At 40.7% G+C, this 22,565-nt stretch overlaps 1 protein-coding gene across 4 annotated transcripts in view; it reads right to left on the bottom strand.

Annotated features, from left to right (window-relative positions):
- The window catches only part of capn15 (calpain 15), a 56,381-nt gene that overhangs the window by 33,011 nt on the left and 805 nt on the right, over positions 1 to 22,565 (bottom strand). Inside the window, exons 1-2 of one of the 4 annotated variants that reach the window (XM_006808019.3) lie at positions 8,834 to 11,859; positions 2,872 to 2,926 (exon numbers count right to left, since the gene is read on the bottom strand). In XM_006808019.3, coding sequence (XP_006808082.1) covers positions 2,872 to 2,926; positions 8,834 to 8,966 — 188 coding nt within the window. In that variant the 5' untranslated portion in view covers positions 8,967 to 11,859. Of the gene's footprint in view, positions 1 to 2,871; positions 2,927 to 8,833; positions 11,862 to 13,158; positions 13,438 to 22,463; positions 22,524 to 22,565 lie in introns of those variants that run through there. The other 3 variants (XM_006808022.3, XM_006808021.3, XM_006808020.3) reach the window with 3 other exon arrangements.

Here is a 22,565-nt window from a genome sequence, read left to right as displayed (position 1 = left end):
AGGTAGCACAAAGCAGCTGCCTAATTGAACATTTTCATACAATCGCTTTAATTTTCGGCACTTAATTACTCATTTACTTAAATCAGAGCATTTAACATCATTAGGACTCGTTTTTGAAATTTTGCTTGTAATCAGTGAATTTCTACTTGTGCTTTTTCTACTTGATGTGTCCAAGTAGGAATTGCTGGTCTCTAACTTTGATCAACTGTGCTCAACTTCAAACTTAGCAGATTCGTTATCACTTTTTCCAGGTATGTAAACTCTGGACTCTGACTCTTAAGGATGTGATTTCCAGGACGTGTGTGACCATGGACAGAAGGAGTTTAGATATTAACAGGTCATCATAACCTGTTCCTGTAACTGTGCAGTATATGAGGAAGAGCAATGCAACACAAGTGTCTAATAACAGACTAGTGTGCACTACTACAAAAAATAAAAAATTGAAAATAATATTTTTTTTGACTGGAAATTAGAACCAAAAGCAGCACAGTGTGAGAGTGTTTGCATAATTTGTTTACTCTGGAATATAGTATTCCTGGGAAGACTAACTTTGTAGTGACAGCTCTAGCTCTGTGCATGCAAAGTAGCACCGCATGACCCATATCAGTGAGGATATTAGCCATTTGCTGATCCACTGGTATTGGCATTTATAAACGGTCAAAAACACCCTTCAACAATATTATGAGTGTTGACAATGCATAGATTATCCAGCAGGGGGCACTCTGCAACTTCACAGTTGGCAACATGCCAGCTGAGTAGGGTCTGAGGCTAAACAAGTAAATAAATAACTTGACATGACAAATGTTGGGGAAATCTATTTGTTTCTGGGATTGAAATTCGGATATTTTAAAATATCAGAATCGGTTTTGAAAATCTGATATTTCAGTCAGGATCCTCAAAGTACTGATTTTTCAAACTTGCAAAAAAGTGTTGTTTAACAGTGTGCTTTAGTAAAAAGGCATTTATAGTGTATTAAGGGCCACAAGAAGTCTGCATTATTTTTTAAGTTACTGTGATCCATCCTGTTAGATCACTGCACTAAACATGTTAGTGTAACTGACCTCTTTTCAGACTTGACTTCCTGTGGTGAAAAGCTGGCTGAAGACGTAGGCCGAGAATCCCGACAAAAACAAAACACAAAAACATCCAAGCAATGATGGAATGAAGAACAACCAGACTTTCCAAATACTTCGTGTTTGTTATTGTAATTTACTGTGTGCCATTACTCACAAATATGTTTAAAAACAACAAAAAAAACTTTCAGTTTCAGCTTTTGATGCCTGCGCTGCACATAAAACACACACCCTTTTGCCCCAAGTAATCATCCACCAAACCTCCAAGGCTATGATGGGAAAACCCCGGCTCAGTGAGCCACACAGTAGTAGAAGGTGCGACTTGGCCAGTCAGTCAGTGAAACCTGCTCCTTCAGTGCTGTTGGAAACTCTTCCAGCTACAGCCCAGGGCAACATGGGTGTGTCCATCCACAGTTTCTAGTAAACGTAGTTGAGTTTTTAATTTCATACTTTAAGAATGTGCTGCAACTGACTATTTGCATTGTTATTAAACCACAATAATTCATGCTTAATCATCCAGGTAAGTAAATCCCAAAAGGTTGATTCTGTTCATTTGGACAAAGTGTTTTCAGTGGGAGAAACAATTCATCCAAGTGACTTCTTCAGTCTCAGCTGACTGCAGGTTTTCCTAACCCTATAAACAATACATTTGCACAATGACTGAAACTAGCCCACTGAATGAACAATGGGGCAGTGAGGAGCTCACCGCTGAAAACACTATCTCCAGATGAACAGAATCAACCTTTTGGGACATTCTGGACTGTTTTTTGTATACTATGTCACAATACTTTAAACCCTGTAACACAAAAGTGTGTCGTTTCTGATGGAAGTCTCAAAAACTACATCATGTTTGATTTTTATTCCCTCCAAAAACCCAAAGTAATTGCACTATAATTGTTTGGATAATAAATTGCCAAAAAAATACTGGATGTAAAATATGATACAAACTAAAACCTATATAAAAATTATAATTTAATTTCTTTTTATAATTATTTTTTAAATACTCAATTTATAAAAAAGAAAGCAAAAACAACAAACTTGAATTTTCTGGTCATTTTTTCATGGTTCAGGCTTTACGGGGTTAAAGTCAATTTCTCTCATTTTACAGTGTAATTCAAAGTAAAAGCATCAATCAATAACTCAATATAAATGTCTCCATCGATAGTTCAATATCAGGGCTTCCTTGCACTAACATGAGGTCTGTTAAACCTAATAAATGATCAATAATGCAAATAATTAAGGCTACACCATTTTCTAAGTGTTACTTTTGCAATACACCCAGGTGCAGTTCGGTGTCTTATACTTTTTTAAATTGCCAAAGCTTATTTTCCCACAGGATTAAACTCCTATGATAAGGCCGGTCGAATGTAAACAATCTCCACAGTTGTTTTACTTTCTTGGAAACCAGTTTTATTACAACGCAAGTTTATCAGGAATGACTTTAATAAGCCATGTAAGCCTGGATGTCTCAGGAGAGCGTGACTGTTTTGAACTGCAAGACAGGCTCCAGATGTAGCTCCCACACAAACACGCTCAAAGTGAGGCTTCTCTGGTGGTAAATATTCAGATGTTGTTGTTTTTTTGAGTGAGCGCAGGGAGAGAAGTGGAAATATAGAAACTTAAAGCTTATATAATGTTATAAAAAAAAGTCTTGGTTGCTGTGCACTTGAAGATGAACTGATAGATGTTTTTAAAGTAGAAGAGAAAATGGGGGGCGATTTTCATAACTGTCAGCAGGGTTTCAGAGCCCTGGCATTCCTATTTGTACTTTTTATATACATTTTTTTTTACCTCTTACATGCAAACAGTACTGGCAGGCAGTAGGAGTGGCAACTCTCTTCGACAGCAGGGAGCTTTTTATTGGAGAGAAAAAAAGAGAGACCTATCAGACACCAATATGTCCTTGGATCAGACGAGCTGTAAAAATGGATAATGAAAGCTGAAACATTCTGCTGCTTCTGAACACACCCTGTGTGCTGTGACGGGGATTAGATCAGCACTTTTACACCATCTCTGCCACACTCGAGAAAACCGAGAATTTATTTTAACCCCCATCAGTAATGAATGCAGCCTGCATGTAACAGTCTCACAGACAGGAACTCTTTGACTTTATCAAAGTATTTCTCTCACTTACAAGACCAGAGTACGTGTTCCTCCTTAAAAAAAAATGAAGATACATTTCTGTTACGTGGAAGTTCTTTCTGTTTTTTGAAGAAACTGATGAGTCAGGGTCACCGATTAACAGGAACCTGTTTTTTTTCTACATGACAGGTAATTCTGTGGTTTGAATATGACTCACTCACATCAACCCTTATGGGGTTTTTTGCAGAGATAAGCCATTAAGTGATACTTGTTTGCAGTAATCTAGAGCACCAGCAGTTAAACAGAAACTTGGTGATACGTGATACAAAGGATTGGGGACAGCAAAGCCTTAATCACACGGGACAATAGAAATATAATTCAGAAAGTTTTCATTAAGTCTTTCCAAGACTTCTTGAGATAGAACATTAAGATGGGCAATTTTAAGATGTTGACAGTGGTACAAAGACTCATACCAGACGAGCTCTTTTGAGAAATTGCCCTTAGGCAGCCAGAAAGTACGGGAGAAACTATACACTGAGAGCAACTTTAAAAATTAAACACATATTCCCTTGTTATGAAACCTAAATATTATTGGAAGCTTTAGAAGCAAAGGTTATATTGTGTAAATGTTAACAGAGTAAATCAGTGTGTGAATTTCTGATCAGTTTCAACATTTGTATTCTCACTTTTTAGTTCACACTACTTATGATGAAGGACTCGAACCATATATGTATTATCACACTGATTTAAGAACTACCAATCACTTCTGCAGATACCAGTGAGAAAGGAAAAAATGGAAAAAAGGAATGAAACAATAACAGCGGCTTCTGACCTCTCGCTGTGCCCTCGGTGAATATTTCACGACCAGCGCTCGTTTTTTGATGGGTGAATCTGTCAGCGGTGGAGACAGCTTCAGACATTTGAATCTTTAAACAGAGGAAACTGTCTGACTGGGTTTCAACAGACATCAGTAACGGAGCAAAGCGAGCGCAAGCAGGAAGCTAGCAGGAAGCTCCGGAATCAGAGAGGAAGAAGGGAAAGAGATGGCAGGGGCACAGAGCTAATCTGAAGTTCCTGGGGGCACCCAAATCTGAAGGGGCCGAGGACACTGCTGACGCAGCTGTGCCTTGAGCCCGGGGGCAACTTCTAAAACAGTTCCACCCCTGTTACTGCGACACAAATCTAACCCGGGAAGGCAGACCAGCAAAAACCACCTGCCACGGGAAAGCACTAGTTTCTACGTGAAACCATTAACATTAACGTGAATTATACCCTTTCTCCATAGGTGTAATTCAGCAGCAGCAGAGTTTTCGTTCTGTGCGAGACAGACAGGTTATTATGTGCCGTCTTATCTTGGGCCCAGTGGAATTAGGTTACTGAACATATGCTACACATTTCCATGGCAACAAGAGTGGGGAAATCTGGAATCATGTCATTTGCAGAGCCAACGGGCGTTTTTGTTTTTTTCCTCCTTCTTTTCCCCTGCTGCATCACTGCACTGTTTTCCACAGAAAGCCACGCTGTGAGACAACGCTTTCATGCCAAGTCTATTCTGGTTGGGGACTGTCCTGACGCGGCCCTGTCTCCATCAGATGAGGCAACGGCAAGGGAGAGAACAGGCTGAAGTAATTCAGACATAAACGCGGCCAGCGACCATGCTTGTTGAGCCCAAGTGGACCTGTTTTAATCCAATTAAAGAGAGCACAGCCAGTGGAACGCGGTCGCAATAAACGCTGTCATCCATCATGCTGGGACAGCAGAGACTGGGAGCAACTCTGCAGAGAGCAGACACCGACCTTAGAGCCCCCGTAATGCGACGTGCGACGTAGGATGCTAGGAGTATGTGGCTGAAATGCAATGAAGCAGTCAGATTTGTGACTTCACACATTAAGCACTGTGATAAAACTTAACTGCGCTGCCGTAATTACAATAGCGTCATGACTGAGATTCCAAAGTTGCATAACGCTGGCTTCCTTTATAACATTTATCTTATCTGAAGACAAGCAGTCACATTAACAGAGTGTGCATTTCTCTCCTGTATATTTGTGAGTTTGCTGCCTCACTAAATCACTTTGGAGAATTACCTGAAAAGTAACAACATAAGAAATTAAAAAAATAAATAAATAAACTGAAACACGGGCATGTAAACTTTCACACTTTTGGCGTGAGACACCTTCTCTCAGTCTGTTTCACACTGCCACATGAATCTCTCGCAACAAATAAGAGGAAGTCTCAAAGCTGACGCTTTACCCAAAAATCTTTTTCTTCTTAAGTTTGGCACCACACTTGTACATAAACAGCACAGAGAGCACAAAAGACACAGTTTGTGCCCCATTAAGCTGCCGGAGGCACACACATAACCCCTCTCCAAAAGTCATTAAACTCTTCTCATATATGTTCAGTTTTTCCTTCATTTACTTTACTCTGCGATCTCAGATCCATTACAGATGTGAAAATACTAGCTTACTCAAGCATTTTTACTGCAGTAACGAGTCTGTTACAGACCAGAGTAAAGACGACAATGTCCAGTTTGCCAAAAAATATGTTAATTCCAGCTGTTTACAAAAGCCTATTTTCTTTTTTTCCTTTTTTTAATACCTCCAGCATCAGAAAGCATTAGAATCCTTCCATGTGCGCTTAGAAGGAAGAGAGTTGTACACAGTTACACACTGGACAACAGTCATAACCTCATAGATTGGGATCTAAAGTCACGTACACATAAATTCCCTTGTTGATGGTTGGTTGCTGGTGGATGCTTCAGACTGTGGTGCCTGGGTAAGAATGTGTGCAAACATATTTACAACCCAATCGTGTGTCAGTCAATAGTTTCCTTCCCTCTCATTGGTAGCTGCTTCAATGAGTAGCCTCAAGTTTGAGAAGAGTTTAACTTCTCTTGTCCTCCCGTGTAGACAGCCCTTAGAGTGATTTTGTGTATTTCACGTCAGACAGGTGAGCTTATTCTGCAGAGGTGCATGGATATCAACCTGCATGGAAAGAAGGCTGCGGGTGCTGGCACAGCTAATGTTAGACACACTCAGCAGACTGATCAGTGTACAATTTCATGCACTGGGCTGAACGCCACATTTCACATTCAAGCCGCATTTAAAAACACAATCTGATTATCGAAGAATGTGATTAAGAGACTCTAAATCCAAATGCAGAGACAACACTTAACCACATTGCTAAAAGTGTGCTAAAATTTTTCTGTCTTCTGGCTTGTTTTCTTACTTTCATCCAAGTTACTTAGTCTGACATTTTTTTCCTCACATTTAACTATTAGTATATTAGTCCCAAGGACTATCAATAGATCTGTTTCCTATACCCTCTTCAATTATCAAATTAGCTACCAATTTACAGCTGCCATGTTAAGATGCATGTGTACCTAATGCAGTAAGTGTCACTTGACGCGCCATCAGATCTATAACATCATGTGGCTACTGTGGCTAGTTCTGTCACCCTGAATGAATTTGAGCTGTGAGCCACATTAACGTCTGAACGACAGAACGCCACTGCTTTAAAGGATTAATGAAGCCAGCAATGCTATTAAATGTCCCATTTTGGGAGTGTGCACAAGTGCACTTAAGTTGCACATCTCTGTAAGTGGGCTGTTATCATGAGTGAACCTTCACAGCTGAGGTGCTGAATCAAGGCACACAAAAACACTTCCCAAAGTCAATGGGGTTTACTGCTGGACGCAAACAAACTGAAATTACTCAAGGACAAGTCTGTTCATGCAGTCTCCAAGGTAGAGGGAAAAAAGAAAGAAAAAGGAGGGAAAGAAGATGGTTTATAGGACAATATATTAGAGAATAAAGCGTAAGAGAATTGCTGAAGTTTAGCTGGGCTCATGGTGTACTGTTGTTTCTATATTTCATGCTCTGTCACAGCTCAGCAAAGCTTGCCTAACGTTGTTAGGCTCACACAGTGGTGTGTACATGGACAAAAGACTGAGTGAACATGAGAGAGAGGGTGAGTGGGGTAGATGAGAGAGCACGTTCAAGTGGTACGGCAATGTCTTTCTAAAACATCTATTGTCTGCGTGTGTGTGTTTGTGTGTGTGTGTGTGTGTGTGTGTGTGTGTGTCCCTCCATGCCTTCCAGCAGCAGACAGAAACGGACTGCATGCACTCGACTGACTGAGAGTGTAGTCTGATTGGTGCTGAAGGCACAGTCTTGTTGCTACAGAGATGCACAAACAAAAGATTCTGCTGAATGAAAAGCAAATAAACTGTATGATGTCAAACTACACTGACAGTACGAGCCAGATTTAAGTTTTAATCATGAATTCAGCAATATTTAACGGAGCCATGCTCGAGCCTGGGCATTGAAAAACACGCCTGGTTCCTTATCTTGGCCTACAACACTCACAAAAGAGAGTCTACATCTCCAGACTTCTGTTTCATGGTTAAATAAAACAAAACAACAAAAAAAAAGAAACAAAAAAAAAAAACAAGAAAACCTTGAAACAATAAGACAAGGAAGCCTTGACAGACTTAACTGTTAAACGTGGAGCAACTGCAAGGAAAGCATCGACAGCAGTGGGCAGGAATCAAGAAAGATGAAAGCCCAACTGGAGACTGATGCTGAATAAATAATGACATCCATTGTGGGGAAATGTGATCGGCCTCTCTGAAAATCAATAACTAACAACCAGACCATGATGCCCTGAGTGACTCAGCAACAACTTCAATACACTGCAGACGGTCGATATCAACTGCCTGTTCTTGTTCCGGGAGACATGACCTAAAAAAAAAAAAAAATTGAAAAAAAAGGGAAAGAAAATGCAGGAGGAAAACTGGAAACACTTCTAAATAGGTTTCTGTGAGGGCGGTTGGGAAGATCAGGCTTTGGAAGAAAGTCAGTCAAAACTACCAGATGTGCGGCACATTCAAAGCTTCTCACAAACTCCTGTGTGCCGCTGTTCTGACAGCGAATCAGAGATTCAGAAGGCACACACCAGAACAATGGATTAATGCAGCCTTTCTTGCAGATGCACTGAGTGAATCTATCTTATTCATACAAAAAGGAATAGCGTTGTCTCTTCCACAAAGGAGTTTGTTCAGCAACACATAAACCTTTCTCAACCCAAAACTCTGAAAAATCTGTGTTTTACTCTGAAAACTCACAGCTATGTTTGACGGGCAAACTGAGGAGCCTCTAAAACACAGAAAGGGTTATTTTGTGGGTAAACAAATAGATATCCATGATCACACTAAATTCATATTTTAATTAATATATCCTTTGGCAGGGTTTCATTGGTTTCACTGAGCCCAGGTCATTCCATCTGCCCATTCAAGTCCCCTCTGCCCTGCCTCATTTGCAGCACATACTGTACAGCCAAGCTAGGAGGAGGTGGGATTTTGTTTGACAAATCCGGCTTAGTCAGATTTTGGGTGCATCATAGAAAAACATCAAAATGCAGGCTTTGATTAAATAAGCTTTGATGAGACAGTGGATTTGATCCATAGCTGAGGGGTTAGTGAATCCTCAGTAAGCGTTTCTGTAAGACTATAAAAGAGAGCGCAGCACATTTCTTAAGCCAACAACGCAAATGAGCAGCATCACTCAATCGCAAAAATTAAATACCTCTTTAAGGCTGCCATTAACTGCCCCCGACCCGACCCGAGTGTGCTCAATGTGAGAGAAGTGCTTGATTGGTTAGACAGCGCTGCCCCTTACCTGCGCTCTCGATGAGGCAACGGCTGCTGCTGCTGCCGTGTGATGAAGGTGGTACCCCACACAGGGCTGCTGTGGCTGTTCCTGAGCCAGCCCACAGGGGGTGACGAAGGGTAAGGGGTACTTCGAAAGCCATGGTCCGACTCAGTCTCTGCAGTGAGAGACGAGGCTGAACTCCCCATCACCACGGAGATAAGAAGTTAGTTTCTAAATGTTGTTTTTTTTGTTTTGGGGGTTTTCTTTCTTTGTATTTCCCTAAAGCACCAAATATGACAAGGGATCCACTGTTGCACCCAGTTGGGCACGCAGAAAGCCTTCAGAAGAGAAATGGGTTTGTCTGAAGAACACAAACAACCCTTATCATGTGGTCTTTGCTTCCCGTTGGCAATTTTCAGCTACAAATATGAAGAATTTCCTCCTTCAAATAACACCATGGATCCCTCTGGGAAAGAAAGTATTTATAACAAAAAAAGAAAAGAAAAGAAAAAAACAGCAACAGGATGGCAAATAAAAAAAAGAAGAAGAAGGGTACTCAAATGAGTTTAACTTGCAGGTGGCCAAGTATCCACAACAGGGGGGAAGTTCTCAATTCAAACAGTAAATTGAGGCAAGAAGCAGCGATTCCAATGGAACAGCTGGCGTCACAGAGGAGAAAATACAATTTTCTCACAGCAAAGCCTTGTAATTCTCCCTTTTGTAGACTTTAAGCTTGTAACACTCTGCACCAAGTCTTCCATAGTGCCACTCATAATTCCTTGCGTGTTCATTCTCACACATCTCCCCAGCCTGTGCAGCAAAAGTCTTGTGCTGCTTCCTCTTCCTTTCACACATGCTTGGAAAAATGTCTCAAAAAAAAGGAAAAGGAAAACGTGTGCACGTAAAAGTGTTCACTGTCTTAAAACTTTGCAGCAACAAAACCAGACACCTCCAAAAAGTGTTACGTTTAAGATAAACTCGCAAAAGGACACCAAAATGACACCACTGTCCATGAAGTTGATAATGTTGCAGATTAGTAGTGGCACTGATAATGTTGTAGAAGGGGCAGGGGGGAAAAAGAGTCACACAAAAGTTATTTGCAAGAAGGAAATCAATGCATCGCATTTCGTGGGAGCAGTGTTGGCAACACTACAAGTATGCAAATAGCCAAGTGTCCCCTTTCAGACATTCAGTCTGACTAACAGCTGCTGTGGAGGTTTACCAGTAAAACAGCCCAGCTGCATTTCTCTCACAGAAGAAAACATGTTTGAAAGCGTGAGGAAGGGCAATTTCACACAGATCAATTCGGAAATGTGCAGAATCCCTGCACTTCACGGGAATTAAATCTCAAGGCAACACAGGCCATGGGCGTGTTTACCTCAACAGCTGTCACAGCACGAACATGTTTACAACTCAGTTTCAACTTTTGAGCAATATCCAAGTAAACACCCGAGAGCAATGCTCCATGTCATGCTGCGGTGCTGTGCCAGCACAAGGACTGGAGATGATCCTAGATTCTTCTGTCTGAGAGACACAGCTTAATTTCTGTCTGATCCCACAGCCTAGGCAGGCCACTTCAGTTCATCATCTTGCGCTCGGATTTATGCGGGGTTGCCAGTTTGTCATAGCAGGTCTATGCATGCGAAGCGACACAGGGAAACGAGTATCCCCACAGCCACGGCGTCAGGGACAAACTACATTTGCACGGGTGATTTTAGGAGTATCGACAGTTTGTAAACACCCCGGTGCTCCCTGGTCTGCTTGAGCTTTGATAGGCATGAAGTATTAGCTGATCGCTGTGCCCACGGGTCGCTCGCATGGGATCGGATCCGTAGTTTCGCTTTACGGGTTCGGTGAACGTCACACTAAAAACGCACGCGTATGTGAGCTTTCAACTAAGTCCTGTTAGCATAACTGCAAAGCGTTACTCATTTGAAGAAGAAAGAAAAAATGTGATCAGTTTCCACAGCGGTACACAGGGCCATGGAGAGTAATGTGCATGAAGCAGGAAGCGATCCGCAGGCTTTGGGAGAAGCGTGAATACCCGAGGATGTTTCGTTCGTCCAGGCAGGAGAAAGAAGAAGAAGGAGCACTCGGTCGCAAATTTCACCATCTTCCGCCGGCTCCACTCCTGCGTGCGCTCATCTCATATTTCCAGCGTTTGGGATGTTAATCGCTGAGCCTCGCTGCCTTACATCAGGAGACATCCTCGCCCCGGTCCCGTTATCGCCTTGGATGTGAGCTTGTTCGCAGTGTAAAAGCCGCTTCTCCCCATAATGCTTCTACATCTGGGTCCCGCTACGCGTTCCCAGCCTCCCATGCTCCCGTTATGTATTTTTCCATCTTTTAAGTCTCCCTCACTGATAGCCTGAGCGCAGTGGACGAGGATGCAATCTCCTCCAGCGGATTACTGGAGTGTCGGTAGAGCGCAGGCGCACTGGCCCTGGCGAGCAGAGCAAAGCTGGAAGGCTGCGTTCAAGAGATTTAAATAAACCCCAGTAGAGTCCAAGCTTTAGAGGTCTCGCTCATTATTGTGAATAGGAGCGACGTTAGTAATGAGTGTGTACGGCAGCACAGGGGCAAGATGGGGCATGCCAGCCCTAGGAGAGCAGGAGAATAAGAACAATACACACTGTTACAGCTGTCTAGTCTAAATGTTCTGTGTTTTTCTGTTGGTTTCCGGAGACAGATTTCTCCTTTGGTCACTGGCAGGCAGAGCACTGAAGGGTTAAAGCAGAAGACAGCGGTGACTGCAACACTCATCACTGCTCAACTGTCCCTGCACATTACTGAGATAAGCCTTCAAACTTCCCCCACTGCTCTCTTCCACTTCATGTAACTTTGCTGCCCTCATTCCTGATCCTCTATCTTTGAATTCAGTGTTTGCCAGCAAAATACACACATGAGAACACTGGAGCGGCCAGAACATTAACAGGCTCAAACCACACCTTTTTTTTTTTGTTGCTTTTTCTCCATTTTCTTCTTTAATAAAGTTAAGTCTACCTGAGCTACAGATCATGGAGAGACCGACTGCATGGCCAGTCATCTGTCTGGACCTCAGCTTTTTGTAACTGCAAGGGTGTAATCTTCATGACTCCTCAGTGGAATGTGTAAAAACATAAACTGGTTTGTCTGGAAATGTTCCAATTACAATTCCAGTGAACAAGCAAGCCTACAGTATGTAATGCAGCTGCTGATGTAGACTCAAGTCCAAGCTAGACACCAGAGGGTGTTGCTCAAGACCAACTGCTTTTCGCAGAAAGACGTAAACAGGGAGCTTACTGTATTAGTAATACAATTCCATTTCCAAAAATGAAACGCTGCTTACACAACGACACTGGAGTGGTTTCACTTAAGCTCACTGAGTCACACTGACTGAGACAGGAGAAATCATCATCAATGTAGTACTGTAATAGATAGATGGGTTACTAAAGAGTGCAGATCTGGCAAAAGAGAGAGAGAGAGAGAGAAGGGGTAAGAGAGGAAGGAGTCAAGGGACTGCAACCCTTTGTTATGGGTGCACCTGTCCAAGCACCACCTGTTCCACTGCGAGTCAGCACCAACAGCTGACACAGTTAGTGCCAGAGAGCTAGAGACAGAGACAAGGGTGAGAGAGATTAGGTTTCATTTCTAATCTCCAGGGACCCACTGGGAAAAGAAGGGGAAAGGAGGTGGGATGTGAGCTGATTTTCACAGTACATTGTAAACTGTCATTTCTACACAACCCAGCATGTTCGGGCTGACACTATATTTACCCCCCACCAGTGAACAAAGCACAGCAGGAATAATTAACCCTTCGTGGTCATTCCAGGTATAAAAACAAAACACCTTTTATTGACACTCTAACGACAAAACTTCAGACTGTTGCCACACTCCAGGCCTTAAGACACACACACACACATTCGTAATATTGTCCAACCAGCTGGAGTGCCCACGAGCAAGTTAATGTGTACCCCAGGCTGCAGTATGTCTGGTTCCTGCCTTATCTCCCTCCCCTAACCCTGCTGCCCCAAGCAGGCAGGGTTAAAGAACAAATGTCAGGGCTGTTATGGGGACTTAATGTCTCTCCTTGTGAGGTGAGGTGAATAAACTCCGACTGTTAAATACACGAGGCTCTCTCACATAATCAATCTATTTGTGTCCAAAGTGTAAGCCTGCCAGCTCTGTCACTAAAGCAGCCAGACGAAAACTCTGAACAATCCCATTGAGACGAGGACACAGCCGCCTGCTGCTACTGCCGGGGGGAACCTTACACACAAAGACACTCTTATTCTCAAATTTGGCCGACATTACCGACCCTCCCTGACATTACCCCACTTGGTGAAGTACTCTCAGGCACCGGTTGTTCTTACCTCGTTTCGGCTGAAGAGGAATTATTCCCGTTTTCAGTCGTCTGTACGTTAACTTTTCACAGCCATGGAAACGGTAAGTTCTCCCCCGGTTTTGTTCTTCTCTCGCCGAGCTTCCCGGTCGTTAGTCAGCTCCCAGCTCTCTGTCGTCGGCTCATACCTAACATATCTGTGTCAAACACGCGTATGTGCGCTTATTTCCACTCCGTCGTGTATTATCGATACTGATGCGACCGCGTCGGTTTACCTCAAACAGCTCGGAGAGGAAGGAGGGGGGAATTCTAAGGAGCAAACAGCGATCAAGTCGTACGCTAAATACGTACCAAGGGCTGTTATCTAAAGCTAACCGCAAGTAAAATTACGTAAGAAGAAAAGGAGAATGCCAAAATGGAAAACTCCATTTCCCGTGATGAACGCGGATCTTTCAACAAGGATATCCGGGTACGGTCACCGTCGCTTAATGCAAATATGTAATAAAGATATATTTAATGACTCGCTAAAGCGAGTTTACTCAGAACCTTTAAGATTTCGTGTTTTTCTTTCATTTTTTCTAGCTTATACTGTACAAAGGTCCTTCTTATGATAAATGGTACATTTTAATCTTATTAGTCTCGAAACCAGCTAGCGGCACTATATCGCCATCCAGTGGTCAATGGTATGAACCACATCTGAAATGTTTCGGACCGTTGGTAGAAGCCACCCAGGCCAGTGAGGCTGATATTGCAATGCAAAAGATATGATCTTCAGCTTAACAGGCATAGCAGTCTGACCACTGCCAAATGAGTGAGTAACACTGATTATCTCTTCATTATTGCGCATGTTAGTGGGCGGGACTATTAGACCAGAGTTGTCAAACGTATGCGAAATAATTTCATCTCAATTATTAAAGGGACATAAAATGCTACACATATAAAGGCTACTTTACATCACTGAGCCCTGCTCTCAAAAACTGACATACATGTAACACTGTCTGTGAAGCTGGATTCAAGAAACAAGTGTTTAAAGTTAACGTTTTAAAAACATGTTTAGCGCCATCTTCTGTCAGCAAGGTTGGTTGGTTGCCTAATGTTCGAGTTTGTAAAGCACAAAGTCAGAGGGGAGAGAGACAATATCTGGTTTAATGGGATTCCCCTCCAGTTTTGTTATTTAAATATAGACAAGTGGTATCCACAGAAACATCAACAGATCCTCTTGTTCATCCGATGGCACCTACACAGACATGTCGGGAGCAGAAAAAGGACATCTCATAAATCTTGAAAGGGCAGGTTTCATCACACAATTCATTAGATCAACAGCAAAAGAACACCAAAACTACACTTCACATCTGAAAAAGATTGTAATGAATCTCCTACTTTGTCTTGTTTCCACCACAATAGAATCACACGTCCTGCACAGCTCTATTTCTCAGTGTGCTTTGAGACCAGTTTTCCATCAAACATCTCTATTTTCTGCACTATTTACTTGCATACTACACACCAGTCTACTGCTGTGTACAGTGTTGTCGGTTGGTGGTTTTCTTTTCGTGTTTTCCCCAAAAATTCTGAAAAGAAAGCCTAATTTCTGCTTTTCAATACTAAAGAAATTTTTAACTTTTACAAATTATGTCAAATTGCAAGACAATTAGCTATGTCTCTAATAAAACCTCTAACTTTTTCAAACACAGAAAAGTTTGTTTTTACTTTATGCTCTAGAAATTTCTTTTTTGTAAAAACAAAAGAAAAAAAAACCCTCCTGAAAAAGCTAAAACTGGACAGTCTTGGCAACAAGCTACCAGAATGTCATGAATGAACGTGAATGAAAGACGAAATTTCTTTCATGCAGATACCTTTGCAGATTTTAGAAAAACATGGGGGGAAAATGTAAGCTACTTGAGGAAAAAAACAAACAGCTAGAAGAGGAAAACCATATATTGAAGCATGAGAACGTAAACCTTAACAATGCACACATCCAAGTTGAAGTACTCGAAAAGAACAGAAGTAATTTCAGAATAAAAAATATCTGGAAGAGATGCAAGAATTGGAGCACAAATACAAAGATCTGGAAGAGAAGAATAATCTTTATGCAGCCACAAGAGCTGGAGAGCATAAAAAGTCAGCATGCACAGCTGGAGGAAAAAAATAAACAGCTGGAGCACATATACCAAATAATGGAGGGAAAGATGCATCTGGAAGTGGCAGAGCTGGAAGCAAAGATGAAAGATGCACACACAATACATGATACATCATGATCATGATACACATGACTACAAGCAATTTCAGCAAAGCAAACAAATGGAAGAAAAACGAGAACTGCAGCAGAAATGTAAAGCGTTTGAGATGAAGAACCAACAGCTGCAGAACAGAAATGCAGCAGGAGAACATAAAACAAGTGCAAGATTACGAAAAACTGGTAAAAAAAAAAGCACAAAGAAGTGGAGGCCAGAAATTCTGAAAAACTCAAAACATACAATGAGAGGCAAAATATAAAAAAAAAACAGAAATTCAAAAGGACAAGACAGAACAGCTGCAAAATTATGCAGTGTTGTTGCCGAAGAATAAAATAAATAATGTAGTTTAAAATAATAAACTGTGGAACAAAAACAGAGCTTGTGGAACATCAGAAGAAAAAGAAAAAAGCTTCAGGCTCTTCAGATCCACATCAGGCGAGTAGGAGGAGGCCAAGAAAAAAAGCAAAGAAAGGAAAAAGAAGAAAAAAATAAAATGGGAGAAAGAGCCGGAGAAAAAGAAAAAAGGCTCCTGGTCCTGGGTGACCAGAAACAGGAAACATTCTGCTGACAAGAGTGCGCACGAGGCTGCTGGGGGTTCAGCTCAGGCTGGACAACAGTCGCTTCCACATCCCTCCTTTCTCCACCTGGCCTCCATTCCATTCTGTTCCACTTCTCCATCTCTTCCTCCACCTCTCTTAAATCAACGCTCACTGATCTTTCTCTCCATCATCATCCATCATTCACCATATCCACCTTCCAACTGTTAAATCTCTGTTTTCTTGCATTCCTCCTTCTCCTTCACCTTTAACTCCGCCCACCCTGTTTCTTTCTCTCTCTCCTCTTTCCGCTCTTTCTCTACGGGCAGCACAGAGGCTCAGTGGTTAGCATGTGGTTTTCCCTCCATGTTTCTGTGTCGAGTTTCTGTATTCTCCCCGTGCTTGCGTGGGTTTTTCGCAGGTACTCCGGTTTCCACCCACAACACAAAAACACAAAACATAGGCTAACAACGACAAGATACATTCCCCTCAACTGGCTGATAAAAAATAATTGGCAACAAAAATTTCTGAACATGTTTGCTTCTTTGCATAACTACAGCTGTACAGCCTATTTGTCTATAAGCTTGAAACCGGTGGGCTGGGTAATAATAATAATAATGATCCTCTTGTAATTTGCTAAAACTATAAGTGTACTTTCAGGGTGTAGCACCGTGGGAAATCATAAGGATGGTGCAGCATTTCCAACCTTTCATCAGCCTCTAGAAATGATATCAGTGATGAAGTTACTTTGGTTGATATGGTTGATAGATTTTCCCCATTAAAGAATATAACATATAATGTACACATCAAATTAAAATGAGAGTTGGGCTTTAACAGAATGTTTAATTTTAATGGTCTCAAATCACTTTAATGAAACCAACAAAAACAACTTAAAACCTAAAAACATACAAACATGGTTCACACACACGACAGCTGCATCCAAATAGGATTTCCAATCTCTGATGTCCCGTCCTCTCATTGTTTCTGCTCAATATTATTATTTCTCCCGTTTCAGAATCCAGACAACAGCAGAGAACATCTGGTAAAACTGTGTCTCTACAGTTTTTTTGGGGGGATCTTCTCACATTGTTTCCTGGGATTTCTTTGTTGCTGTGTCTCTGTCTTTCTTTAACAATATCAGTTCTCACTGATGAGTTCTAACCTCGATGTCCAATTATCCTGCACGCCTGAGATTCATCCATTCATCAGCATCCTGCAAAAGTTAAACCATGTATCTCCTCCTCATGCTGTGACAGATTTGTCATGCGTTGTTTTTCATTTCAGCTTGTTTCCACTTGTTCATTGAGTTTTATGGCCTAGTGAGGACTAAATCAGGGATACCAAACTCATTTTATATTGTGGGCCACATACAGCTCATTTTTATCTTAAGTAAGCCATTTCTCTGCGTGATAAAGTGGTAAATAAGTTTAACACCCCTGTATTAGAACAAGAAGCAGAGCTTTGAAATGTCCTTTAAGATGCCTGGAGAACTATTCATGAAGACTTCTTAAAGAAGATACAAGATAGCCTGCCTAAGGGAATTCAGACTGTGTTGAATAATAAAGGCGGTCATGCCAATTATTGACTTTGAAGCTAGTTGGAATTGTATACTCTGCTTTTGGCTTATATATGATATTTGCATGTGTATTCCATGTAAATGTTCTTTCAGATGGATAAAAAAAAAAAAAACAAGAATAAAAATCTTTTAAACAAACACACTGATTAGGCATAACATTATGACCACCTACACTAAAATGAAAAACACTGATTATCTCTTAATCATGGCACCTGTTAGTGGTTGGGACAGCAGGATAAATGGGCAAGTGTAAGAATTTCAACAAGTTTGATAAGGGCCAAATTGTGATGGCTAGACAACTGAGTCAGCGTATCTCCAAAACTACAGCTCTTGTGGGGTTTTCCCAGTCTATCAAAGGTGGTCTTTGGAAGGAACAGAGGTGAACCAGCTACATGGTCATGGGCGATCAAGGCTTATTGATGCATCTGGGGAGTTAAAAGGCTGCCCCGTGTGGTTGAATCCCAGAGACAAGCTACTGTAGCTCAAACTGCTAAAAAAGTTCATGCTGGTTCAAATAGAAAGGTGTCAGAATACACAGTGCATCACAGTTTCTTGTGTATGGGGCTGACCCCATTACAGTGACCTCATTACCAGATCCTGACAGCTTGGTATTAGGCTTGTAAGGACAGAAATCACTCTTGGTGATGATTATAGTATGCATTTCTTCAAGACAAATTTTGTGTAAGTGTACTGTGGTTCTAAACAGACAGAAATTTAGAGGAGTTCCTGCGCTGCAGATCCGGAGTAAGTGGGATCACCCTTAAAAACAACTTTAAGCTATGTTTTCTATGTAGCTCATATGTAGTTCACATGTAGCCCACATGTAGTTCATGTAGAAACTATGTAGCCAGTAGACATCACAGAATGTGAGATAACATGTTCATGATGGCTAAACATCTAAGATAATGAGAAGTTGAAACTACCTGAACATAGAAACTGGACAACAGGAACTATCAGTGTATTGTAAACTCTAACTCTGAGTCACACATGGTAAAAGTTTAATTAGAGGTAAATATCTTTCCCATCACCATAAAATGACATCCTCAAGTTGTTCTTGATCACAGATGCAGATGTAAGCAATGTGAAAAAAGATCTAATAATTTAAAGAGGTGTTACTGAATGAAAAACTATTAAAAACTAAGTACATCCTTTCTGCTTCCATAGGAATTAAGTGGGTAAGTAGCAGCCAGGTGCTGCTAATCAAATGCACTTGATTAACTGATCATCAACAAGTTTGAGCACCTCTATAAGCAGCAGCATTTGATAGTATATTGGTCTGAAGCATTCAGGTGTGTGTTAATATAATGATTAATACCAAATGGTTAATAAAAAACAAAAAACCAAGCACAGCATATCTGCACGAACGCCTCATACGAACTGTCAAACACGAGGAGGAAGGTTGATGACTTGGGTTTGTTTTTCAGCAACAGCTCCTAACCACCTCGCAGTCACTGAGTCAACCATGAACCCTCTGTATCCCAAAGTATTCTAGAGTACAATGTGAGGCTGTCTGTCGCGACAGCTAAAACTTAGCTGAAACTGGATAATCCAACAGGACAATGATGTCAAGCACAGCAGCAAATCTACAACAGAATAGCTGAAAGAGAAAAGAATTCTATTCAATCTCCATTGAAATGCTGTGATGGGACCTTAAAAGAGCAGTGCATATACAACTGCCCGCAAACCTCAATGAACTGAAGCAATGTTGTAAAGAAGAGTGACCCAAAATTCCTCCACAATGATGCAAGAGACTAATAGTCATACAGAAAATGATTACTTCAGTTTTTGCTGCTACAGGTAGACCTACAAGCCTGTACAAAGTTTTTCACAGGAATACAGAGTCTTGTATAAGCTTTCTTTTTCACCTAACCATAAAACATATAAAACAGACAATAATTTTGCCAAAGGAATTACAAAACCTAAAGTACATGAACTGAGACTGTCTTTGTTGTTTATGTTCAGCCTGTGCATACTGTAAATTGACTGTAATAAAAAAAAATTCTATAATTGCTCTATATAGAAATAGTCAATACATTTTAAAACCTTGAGTTAGAGACGGCTGTAGCATATATAATAATACTAATGATGCATTTTATGGCATCACTAGGCCCTTTTATATGCCAGATTCTGTTTCAGTGCCCAGCAAAGTGTGACAGCTTGTGTTTTCTGCTGTCACACTTTGCTAACTGTAAGACTAAAGTCACTTATAACTGTGTCCTTCCATAACTTCCATAACAGGAAGCCTAATGTGGCAGAGACCATTCTTACAAAACATGTTCCCACTAAACTGAAACTTTGAAGCGAACAAATGAAGGGAACTAAAGAAATTGCAATACCTCAAATAAGGGTGGTTCAAAAAGCAAGTCAGTCGACACAGACTTTTATGGCAGAAATGAACATATTTACAGCCTGATTTTTTTTTAAAAGAAAGGATATTGGTCGGATATTGATCTCCTGCATTATTAGAGACTTAAACGCTAACAGTCAGGTGTTTCATGTATTGTCTGCTAGACAGTCCTAGACATATTCTAATGTGCTATATAAATGAATTGGAGCTCTGGTAAGAAATATTGATAAATTAGTTGACTTGCTGTACAGTTCATTTTGCTAACAGATTGTTCAAGAAGTCTGTTTTATATACTGACATTCTAGTTTTTTTAATAGTCGAACTAATTAGCAACTATCTGTGCCTGTACACTGAACCTGCACAGTCTGCTGACAGATCTTGTTAACCAAGCTTGATTGCCCCCCCTTCCCTAACCCCCCAAATTAAAATGGCAGTAGCCTTAAAGATACACTTGAGGCCACATAGAAAAGTGGAGCGCACAAAAAAGTGGTTTCTACATTTGTGTTCTAATGTTACTAATGGAGAGCCTTGATGTGTTACTTCAAAGAAGTCTCCTTTGGAGGTGAAAAAGATGCTTTTCATTTTTTGTACGATAAATTCATCCATCATATATTGTCTGGAAGAATCTTCAGTTATTAAGGGCTTTCTCTTAATTTATCAGTCAGCTGCATGTGTTTCCCCCTGTATATGATAAAGGCATTCATATTAAACCGACAGTGAGACACAGAAGCTTTGCAGGATTTGATGTTTGCCAGACAAGAATGTTATTCTGCAAAATCCTGGATTAAAAGGCAGGAAATATGGTGCAGAGGGTTTCTTTTTTTAAATATGACTTTAAAAAAAACAACGCATTCAGTTACTTCAGCAGTGTTTAGGTTAAAATATTAAAATTAATGCAAAAGTAATTAACAACTGACAAAAACTACCATCAAGGTATGTTGGAGGTCAAATAAATCATCCCAAAATAAATAAAAGATTGTGATTATGAGACAATAAAGTAATGAATAGTGATAAAGTCTGCTCCCAGCAGCTAGGTGCACGCACACTTGCTCCATCCACTCTCATGTAAAATATTACATCCAAGTCATAAACACTATCAAACATGGATGCTAGCTAGCTTCCTGGTTGATTAAATTAAGCCAATAGTCTAAAAACTTGCATTCTGCTGCAAGGCCACCAGATGGGGAGATATGGTTGTAAAAAGATTTCCAGTCCTGTAGAATTCTATGGGGTAAATATTTTCTTTGTTGATTGCTTCAATTCTTGAGATTATTGTTATTACTTGGGGTGTGAATCGTGTTTAAGAATGCACTGCACACCTAGCCTTCAACCTTTGGTAAAGTAATTTGAACACTGTAAGATTTTGTATAGTCCTGTTTATGGTATTAGTATCAGTGCCAGCTAGTGGCACTCTGATTCTATCTAGTGGTTAACAGTATGAACCATGTTGGCTCCAAAACTTAATGTTCTTTTAAAATTAAAGATAAAAATATAAATTTGTAAGTAGCTACCTACAGTGTAATTATGTACTTTGTGATATTTGACAACTTTACATACCATATCTTGTCATCAGACTCCTATTATTGCTGATCTACAACTTTACCTCCATAAAGCTGGTCTCAGGAGGGACTCTAATGACTTTCTTTCTTATAATCTTGACCCTAGTCTTTATTGATGCACACTCACAATCACACCTACAGCCAATTTAGAATCGCCCAGTAACCATGGCAGGAAGCTGGAGTATGTGGAGAAAACCCACACAAGTACAGGAAAACTCCACACAGAAAAGGTAGAAAGCAGAGGAGAAAATGTGTTTGTGGGAGAAGAATAAGACAAGAGGAGGTGTGTGTGTGTTTCAGTGAACAGGAGATGTGTCAGCTAAAGGGTCAGATGGGTGTCTCAGGTCCTGTGTCAGGTTTTTGCTGCTGCTGTTTTGTTTTTTTGTTTGTTTTTGTTTTTAAGGCAGAGACCTCTTCTTTTATCCTCCACTTGTCCAGTTTCTTCAATTGACTATACCAAGATATACCAAGTTCTTGGCTAAAAGGTCTTTGAGAATCACTTTAAAAAAGAACTACCAGTTCACACCGGTCAAACTGTTATGCATGGCATTATTTTTTTTGATTCAGTGAAAGGAAGGGCTCACTAGTTCACTCAGTCTTTGGGAGAGCAGAGAGAGCAGGTGTGTGTGCATGTGTGTGTCTGTGTGAGGACACTTAATTAAACATAATCTTATCCTTTTCAATAACATCATGATAATACACACAAAAGCTGGTGAGTGCACTTCAAACATTTGTGTAAACATATTACACATAATATACAACATGATTGTTACTTCCGTACAATTGTGGGCATTTAAATTAAAAACAAACAAAACACACGGCTAGTTTTGATTCAGTACGCTAAACCCTTGCATGCCTGGGTTTACCCTTTACAAAATGTCTTGTGTTGATGAGTTAGTGAAATAACTTTATCACTGTGTCTTATGATACAACATACATCCTCTTTGTTGTTGATACTGGGTGTAACCGTGTATATCTTGCATCTGTCCATTGCCAGCTATTTAATTTTTTACAAATCCAGCCAACTCTCAAGTTAATGTGCTTTTTTCAATCTGACAAGCTTCAGTTTTCTGTGTCCTCATACTTATCACCACACTGTGCCAGTGTTGCTGTGGCCCTTCCACTCCATCGTAGTCTGCTGTCCCTTTAAAACAGGGGAGAGATGTAAATGTCTTTGGAGTAAAGG

Source organism: Neolamprologus brichardi, chromosome 8 (assembly GCF_056152115.1).
Source record: "Neolamprologus brichardi isolate AB-2024 chromosome 8, ASM5615211v1, whole genome shotgun sequence".
NCBI classification, from domain to species: Eukaryota; Metazoa; Chordata; class Actinopteri; order Cichliformes; family Cichlidae; genus Neolamprologus; species Neolamprologus brichardi.
Note: the sequence above shows the minus strand (reverse complement) of the source record. Positions and strands in the feature narration are given on the sequence as shown.